This window comes from Tubulanus polymorphus, chromosome 3 (assembly GCF_964204645.1).
Source record: "Tubulanus polymorphus chromosome 3, tnTubPoly1.2, whole genome shotgun sequence".
Lineage (NCBI taxonomy): Eukaryota > Metazoa > Nemertea > Palaeonemertea > Tubulaniformes > Tubulanidae > Tubulanus > Tubulanus polymorphus.
Genome location: NC_134027.1, coordinates 8,391,023 through 8,400,532, shown reverse-complemented (window position 1 = coordinate 8,400,532; position 9,510 = coordinate 8,391,023). Strand labels below are relative to the sequence as shown.

General features: G+C 38.2%; 1 protein-coding gene across 1 annotated transcript; it reads right to left on the bottom strand.

Annotated features, from left to right (window-relative positions):
- Positions 1-478: 478 nt before the first annotated feature.
- LOC141902390 (uncharacterized) lies at positions 479-9,441 on the bottom strand. Its single transcript, XM_074790094.1, has 6 exons — positions 9,367-9,441; positions 5,622-6,548; positions 4,918-5,338; positions 3,854-4,385; positions 3,633-3,770; positions 479-3,489 (listed from the first exon to the last, which is right to left on the bottom strand). Exons 2-6 carry the CDS (start codon positions 5,994-5,996, stop codon positions 3,381-3,383), a joined length of 1,575 nt encoding a protein of 524 aa, XP_074646195.1. The 5' UTR covers positions 5,997-6,548; positions 9,367-9,441; the 3' UTR covers positions 479-3,380.
- Positions 9,442-9,510: the final 69 nt, after the last annotated feature.

Genomic DNA, 9,510 nt, shown 5'->3' with positions numbered 1-9,510 from the left:
CTAAAAACATGGGTTCAGTGAAGAGTTTGAGTGCGATAATTGAACTTGAAGAACTAGAGATCTGGATTCGTACAACCTAAGCTGAGCGAAGTGTAGACGCTATACATTGCTAACACAAGTTTTCATCAAACCTGCGTACAACGAGAGCTGGGTTTAATGAGCTAGTGTAGACGAAGCTTATGAGTCAAAGTCAAAGGTCTCCAAAAAATCTGATTCATGAAGATTTACATGAAGGGCTAAATGATGGATGTAACCTTTGTTGACAACTACTGGTGATGACAAACAGATTTCTGGTCCCCACAAGTCCATTGTAACAAGTACCGGTATCACTGTAGTTTGTCTGAGGATGATCGTAATAATCGAGATATCTTCATGGCAACCAACTGTCGAAACCATAAAGAAGTTCGATAAAAAGTCAATTTTTCTAACAGTCCTTCCACTTTATTATCAATTTCACAAAGAGATTAATCTTGCATAGTACATCTGACTAATGAGAAAGCACAGCAGTGAAGTGACAAAACTGAACAACATGCAGTTGAATTATAATTCCAAGGATTGTGGATAGGAGAAATAATGAAGCTCATAAAGTAAAAAGGTACACGTTTATGTATGCTTAGATTTATACACATACAAGTAATAGAATTACAATGAATGTAAGGTTTTTCATTCAATAAAACCAAGTAGTGAAGACAACCAAAATATAAACTAAGGGTCCAGGGACAGAATGCTCACTTGGTGAAATGTTGACAATCTGACAATTTCAATATAAAATGCCCCTGGGTGAGCAAATTCAGTCAATAAACATGAATATGCCAAAACAATGGCTGCCAGTTGGCCATCTTCATTCTTATCATGGCAGTTTTTGTGCTGTGGATGTGTCTAGGGTAGATACATGTATAAACCAAATAACAAGATAGGGATCATTCATTAATTACGAACGCATAAAATTTGAATTATAACCCCCCTCCCGCTCTGCATGCAAAAGGCCTTTTTTTCGTATACATTAAGCATTACAGCACGCAATTACACTGACCCCTCCCCCTCCCCTAATGCTTACGTAATAAATGAATGACCCCATAATCCATTGATGCATCTTCAAAACTTCCCAAAATAACTGGATTCCATGTACGAATAACAAATGAAAAGTGAACACAGGTCCCAAGTGAGCTAAAAATGAACCATATCAAACCAACTTCTAGAAATTCAAACATACTTGAATCTTTGCTTAAGTCAACATGGACTGAAACCTTCAACAGCGTATTTAAAACACCTCTTAAGTAAGCTCTACAGTTTTATATGAAACCTTGTCGGGATAAGCTAAAAGGTTCACAAAACAAGAAATCAATCACACTTTCTCAATTGGGTCAAATGTTTGGTTTGTTATATTTTTTATATTTTCTCACATGAGTAAGCTAACATACATCATGATAAACCATACTAGATTTTAAACTTGACTAGATATTCGTTCTCTGAACACAGACTCAATGATACGATGATACGCATTTTTTACTGATCGGCTGAATTTTAACTGCTAATTCAACAAATGAACTAGGAACCAGATGTGAATCCGAATAACAACCCAGCATTTTGGTAAATGCAGAAAATGAAAAATGCCAGCAGGATTTTAAAGATACATTCAAATGCCCATATATGATGGCCACAGGAATTTATAGCACGATACAATATGTCTATGCACGGAAAGATTTAAAAATGCTTAGGATAGAAGCAAGACATGTTTAGCTTAACAAAATAATAATAAAGATAGACTTCAGTTGAGTATACGCATGTAGGCTTACCATAGAACTAGTGATACAGACTAGATATAAAACGTAATCAGAATATCTTTCTCGGCTTTATCCCAATTACCCACGCACAACCCGTTGAATATATACATGACATGACAGCTCATGCATATCCTATTTCCTAAATCGTGACACAAAACGAATTTACACAAGAACATTTTCTTCCCTAAAACACAAACATCAGTGAAAGGTTTTGTTGCTTTTATATAAGTTGATCGTTAAGTTTTTTTTTTAGGTTATTATAATTACTAAATAAGCAAACATAAATTATGAGGCATTTAAACAATACATCTCTCTCTGTATGTGATCATAAAATAATTTTTTCCTCATTTAGAAATTGAATGTATGGGTTAACAATTTTAGACACAGCAGCAACATCTTTCATAGATCAGATATAACTCTCATCTTAATCAGTTAGTTTCAAATTATTAATCATTACTTCCACCATATGCATATATTTTCCCAGTCTAAAACAAAATATCACCTAACTCAGTAGTACTCTCCACTTAAGTTTGATTTACATGAGCAATTCAATATCTGTTACTTTTCGGCAATTAATACAAAATTGAGTGATCAAATATTGTCTTTTACCGGTCAACGGTCTTGTCAAAAAATACAAATTACATAATTCAGTAAAAATAATGCTTCTACATGGAAGACAAACTCACATTTTACGATCTTCTAATTCGGATAGAAAACTGAATGAACCCTCCAAGTATGAAAAAATTGTACTTCTTAATATGAAAACTAAACGTGAGCAATTTCTCTCAAACCAATACAACACTATCCTTTCATATGTGTATATATCAACTCTGTCAGTTTTGAGAATAAAGGAGACAAATTCATTTCATAACATAGCACCACCGCATTTGGAACAAAATAATTTGAACAAAAATAATAGCCCACAACATCTTGAATTAAGCACCTGGCCTTCTGACCAATATAATCGAGACCCCACACTACACAAAATGGCCAGCTTTCACAGCTTAGAAATTTTAATACTGATTTTCGTTAATTTCATAGACATTATCTAAAAACTCAAACCTTAATTCGAGTAGGGTTGCACTAAAGACATATGTTCAACGATCGAAAAACATGTGCCCATTCGTTGATGGATTATTGATAACCTTTCGTCATTAGATGACTGATCTAAATAACCAACCTGTTCACTAAAACCCACCACTGTTAACAATGCATGCACAAAAGCCGGCATATGGCGACACGAATCCTACTATTCATCGAGATATTATGCCTAATACGGACTGAAATACCTCTCCGTCTGACTACATGACTATCGTTCGTCGAATCTCGCTTTTCCCGATCAGAGACAGATTAATCTGAATGCTCGATCAGCGTGAGACGCTACTGCGAGATTCATTCTCGCACCGCTAGCCAATCTGATCATCAGTACACCAGACAGTATTGAGCTTCATATACAACATATTCATTAGTAAACTGATCTATGTTGTTAGCAGTTAAGCAATCCAACATAATTTACGTATGAATTTATATATGCGTAAAAATGAAGCCCTAATGAATTTTTCTAAAACGTTTTATGTCCGGATATTTGTCTACCAATCATTCAATACCCGGATCAGCCCATGGTTGCTTAGGGGGCAGAGGGGGCTGCGGTTCTGTATTGTTGACAGATTCGTGGTTTGTCTCCAATCGACCAGTGTCAGATTTGCTGAAAAACAAAAAATTCAATGGGTCAAAAATCAGTTCAAATAGTGACAAAGCCCAGTTGTATTATTTTGTCTTTAAGACTTAGATCTAGCTTAAAAGATGAAACTGGGCCCATTTGAGAACTATGATAAATTGTGGACTTACATATCTGAGTCAATACCGCTCAAACCGGTTGAAGCCGATTCTCTGAAGGCAAGACTTATCAAGGCTTCCTCATTAGCTGACTCGTCACTACTGCTCGAATCGGGCTGCGCTCCAGCCCACGACTGCTGTTCAAAATTACTACAAAACAAAGAAATATAGCTCTTCATTTCTACAATATGTTACGCGTGGGTATTAGAATTTCTCAACATTTGTTCACATACCTGGGCGCATGAATATTCGGCTGCGGCCAACTTTTATTCAACTTCAAGTCTACAGTCGACCATACCGGATTATCATAGTTGTTGCTATGCCCGATCAGGGCACCGATCGAAGCGACGTAATTTAAGAATTCCGGGTCGCTTCCAAACCCTCCCGCGCCGTACGGCAAGTACGTCTGCTGGTTGTCGATGGTGTTATGCGATCCGTTCATTCTCTGCTGAAGATTCACCGGCCACGTGTTACTACCGCTGTCCGATTTATACGAAATTTCGTTCTGTTCGTCCTCGGTAAATCCAGATGGTTGTTGTCTAACATTGTTTACATTCGCGTCCGGAACATTTAAGTTCGTCGCCAGGCCGGCAGCCGAATGAAAATGTCCGTAATACATATTATTATCGACAGGTTTTCTCGGTACTGGCAACGTAACTGATTCCGGTATCGATTGTAAATGTTTTGACACCGCGTGACCGGATAAAAAGTCGATTACGTTATCAAGTTCCTCTTGCGTGATTCCGCAACCTTCGGCATATGGATCTAAAATATATGAATAGTTGCAGCATAATCAGAGTGGCCACTTTTATTTGACTTGGTTTTTCCCTGACAGGCTCATCGTTTTCCCTGACTCGATCTGCTAAGAATCCAATCAATTAACACAGTCATAAACACATAAGACTTAGATGAAAACTATTTGATTTTAACAGTGATCTAGCAATCTCAACATATTTCCCTGACTTTTCCTCAATTTCTAGCTTTTTTAAACAAAATTCCCTGACTAAACCCTGACTTCTCTTAAGGAGAAGAAAATTTCCTAATTTTTCCCTGAATTCCAGGTTTAACCATAAACCATAACCACACCCTGGTTATGTCATCTTCACTAAAACGCTCTCAAGTATGTGAACTGAACTGATTTAAGAAGAATGTTGTATATGTCACAATACATCGCACAGTGTTGTGTTTGGCTGGGGGTATTAATGTTTTATTGATGCTGCAGTTGTTGCTGGAATGTTTTCAAAGAAATATACAGCAACGTATTTATACTTGAACGCATAACAGTTCTTGTAATTACCTTTTTTCATTTTCTCAGCTGCCCAAGGACTAGAGCTACCGCTATCAACTGTTGAGTGAGTGTTATTCGAATTTGAGGTCCGCGAACCTATGTTTCCGAACTGCGAGGACTGTCCATCGGGCACATAATTCCGCGATCGCGAATGGCCCCAAATATCTCCGCTTCCATCCATGTCCGCCGGTAATAAATGAGGATTTTTCCAGTCTGATATATTGTCCGTCTGACTGTTGCCTATGTGTAAAGCTGCTAACGACTGTAAAGCCCTCGACGAAGAGGAGGTAAAGTTCGTATCCTGCCTCGGAGATTTTGAAGCCATATCCTCGACTTTCTTATGATCACAAAATTGAGACAGCAGTTCGGTACTGGTGAGAATAAACTGGCACTGTAATCTCATTAACTGTAAGAAGCATTTGGCAATTACCTGAAATGAGAAGGGAATAAAAATTCAAATGCATTTACAGCTGCGGATAATTATTTTCTAACTATTCGATTACTTGGATTAGTATCTGCAGGGCAACTAATGTCAACATTGTATAAGTTATCTCATTACTAGTTGTTGTCTCTATTTTGAGTCAAAATTTGTATTTCAAATTCAATGTCATCAGTCGGATAAGTCGTCTTAAGCAAGTTTTGAAATCAGTCTTTTATAATACATAAGACACAAATTTGAAAACCTTAAAAAGAGAGTAGTATAATGTATTTACCTGTAGATTCTCTGGAGAGCAGCCATCTTGATTTCCATCGATCCTTTTCAGAACATCTTGCAACGCGACGTCCAGTTTATCTCTGATCTGACCACCGACGCATGTCGTCGCGCCGCACACTTCTTTCATAGCGCCGTGAAACTGACCGGCAGTTTCGCCGTACTCGGTCGACTCTAAGATCTTGGCGAACGCCTCCGACATGTGGGTGCCCGCCCCGCAGAAGTTCGACAAGTGCTCGACGTAGTTCGACATTCGACCGATGCACTCGTGGACGTCCGAAGCGAACGAGCCCGGCGCCGGCATGTGAAACGTCGACCGGCCGCAAGTCGGTTCCGAACACGGCGGCTTACAGAAATGTTTTCGAATATTATCCATGACGGTTGAACTCGGCGGACTCGATTACACGTATCAAATCGCGATAATCCGACTTAAAACAAACAACGCGCACTGACTCACGCGGTTCGGTTAATTTACTTAAGAAATCGGCAATACGTTAACCGAACGGCTCGCTGCGTAAACTTATATCCACCTGTTCGCGATGAAATATTTCCGCGTGAATTGTTGGAATTTCACCAATTCATTTTATCAATTACGCAATGAAAGTCTAGACGAATAAGTACATGAGCAAAAATATCAATCGCGCGTGAGGAAAGCAGCTCAGGTAGAAAGCTGTCTCAGTCGTAGTACGGTTCACTGCTGGCTCACGGCTGCTGTAAACTTTTTAAAATTTCTGATGATCACTCCCCTGGCTGTATTGCTGCTGAAGAAACAACCGTTCTATTTATAACATGCTGCAGGATGTATGAGGGATAAACACATCAGTAGTGGCTGCTGATAAGTTGAACATCGAGAGTCTGGTTGCAAGTCATACATTCTTGTTGCGTTAACCCCTAACCAACCGAATACACGCTCATATATTAACACATTCTGAAAAAAGAATCAAATTTTTAACTAAAGCGTGACCAGAAATTTCAGAATAATTAGTTGAAATGGTAATTCCCACACAAGCTTTGCCTGTGCCATCCACCATCTGTAACAAATATCCGTCATAGGATTGTGTTAGAATTTTGCATGAATGACCTGTTTTTCAAATCAGCTTTCATGCCTCCAAAACCCACCAGAATGGCATAAAATTGTCTTTAATTTCAAAAGACCCTCCTCCAAATGGGGCTGCATGGATACAGTTAAGCCAAAAATAACGAGTGCCTGCCCTTATACAATTTGGAACACCCAGCAATTTATAAATATCAACACAATTACATACCAATAATCTAGCAACATTGAGAAAGACCATAACTCACTCATGTACAGCGTGGCTATGTCTATAGACTAATGCTCAAACGATAACAGGGATATTAACTGCGAGTGCAATGTACTCTTTTTGCAAGCCAAAAATTATCTGGATCAAATATTCCTAACGCAGCCGCTTACACATAATCAATCTCTATACACAAGAATCTCTATACACCATCTTAGGTCAAGGATGGATTTATGACATGAAACATTATAGGGAATGTTATTACACATACAAATTACTTTTCAAGACCCTATCTGCAGCAAAGAGATGCTAAAAAACCTTTTCTATAGGCCTATGTATTGACCAACTTTTCAAATACTTGATCCCATATTATCAACATATTTAGTGGACACTCCTCAAAAGACTTTTGAGAAGAATTGATGCTACATGATGTAACTTTATCTTTATCAGGGGCTGCGTAGCCATTGGTGCATCAACTATGACACTGAAAAGCCCATAATGCTACAACGTCATAATAAACATTTGTAAGCATCTAAAGGAGGGAAGTTATCAAATCGTTTTGCCGATGACAGTTGAACCAGCAGTATTTTGCAAATGCAGTGGTAAAGCACTTGAGATTTTCTGTGTAAACTCTGAGGATCGTTTATGATGTTTACATGAGCACATATGGACCATGCACCTGATCTCACAGTATCACAGTTGACGAATTCAGAACACTTTTTTCACATATCTTTTTACTACATGTAAAAAGGCTAGTCAATTACACTTCGTAGCTCGAATAAAGGAAAACGATTGCAAAAAAATATAAATCTTCCAATTAAACCAATTTTTTTTCAACGTGATGTTACTGACAGACTGTAACCTAAGATGATATTGAAATTTTCAGTAATGTTTTCTATTTCTAAGATCCCCTAAGATTTATGCACTAGTGAGCGGCAACTGTTTTCTTCATCTAGATTTATGTATGGCTGTATCCTGAACTGTCTGCCCTTTTATACTGCACGTGGGCGTTAAACTGCAAGATGATTTTCTTTCCTTCACCTCCAGAAAAATCACTCAAATATTGAGCAGTCAAAGACGCTCCAGAATGTATCTAACAAGTTTGAATTTTTTCGAAATTTGCTAGGGGAAAACCTCCCTTATGACATCAGGACAGCTAGTTTTGTTATACAGGCCTTTGACACTCTATTTTCGGAGAATACGTTGCGACAATGGATTTTTTTGTGATTACGCCCTGTAATAACAGGTGATAATCAAATAAATAAAAATTAAATTTGAAAATTAAGTACCAACAATATGCTAGGTTCACACACGCGACCACGCACGCACGCGCGCACGCACGCACACACACACACACACATGATTTTTTGCAACAGTGCAACTATTTTGAAGAGAGTCAAGTCAAGTACGAGCATGAAAAAGCTGCTTCATTTTGCGACTCTTGACTAGTCGAGGGAAATTGAGCCAATAACACGATATAATCGCACACTTTTAGTAATTTTCCTTTCAGGTAAATGAGGCCGAGGGTGACATATCACAAAAATAAGAGAAATCTATGATAAATCAGATTACTCACAGATTTCCTCAGAGAGGATCCTCCTCCTAAATATCAGGTACCAGACAGTTGTAAAACACCCTGATTGATTAGGAGAAATAACAATTTGCGCCAAATGCCCAAGACGACTTATTACACCCCGATTACATTGAATTATAAATTTATGCCAAAGATTTGAATTTGTCGTCAGAAGGAGATGAACCTAGTCATAAGAACTCGCTTAATTCGGATTTTTACATCCGGATTTTCACTTAATTTAGAAGACATATTTGGTCCATTTAACCTGGCACCAAATAAAACTATATAGATATGAATTGGTTGTAGGTTTTTTGATCCTAAAAAACAGTGGGAAGGTTTTTACTTTTAGTTTGAAATGTGAATAATTACAAGGAGGCATTAGATTAAGCAAAAGAAAATCATAACAAAAAGTACAAACAAGTAGTGAACAAGCGTATAATTTTATAGCCTACCAGTGAGGAAGTTCATGACCTATTTTACTAATACTCATGCTCCAGGCAAAGGGCAGAATCAGCAAAAACTAAGTAGACTAACAATGTCTAATGACTGCATAAAGAAGACTGACCATAACTGTCACCACCAACAGTAAATACGGCAACAGACACACCAGGCACACGCACTATAGCAGCACGCAAATTAACTGCACAACCAACTAGCAGTCGCAGGAGAGTGTACATTGGTGGTGGTGTAGCAGTAAAGAGTAACCAGTAGGGCAGTACTGACAACTCTATCTCAGTCTGTAACTGGTTGGTGAAGTAGTCATTGGATTGATTGATTCAGCAGATTTGGTACCGATGATTTTTAGTCGGTAGTAAAGATAAGATTGGAACTGAAGCAACAACAATTCTCCCTCTTCTGTTTTCAATAATTGGTTGATTATTCCAAGTATTTTGCCGGGTTGCACGGATACTTACCCATCCTATTCATCATCATTTATTTCCAGCCAGCGCGCGTGGTCAATTCAAGTCGAGGATGTGTCATCAACCGCCATTTATTACAACCCGGAAGTGTTTTGCCCAGGTAGTGTCCAATTCCAGTCGGGCTGAGACTTCAATTCA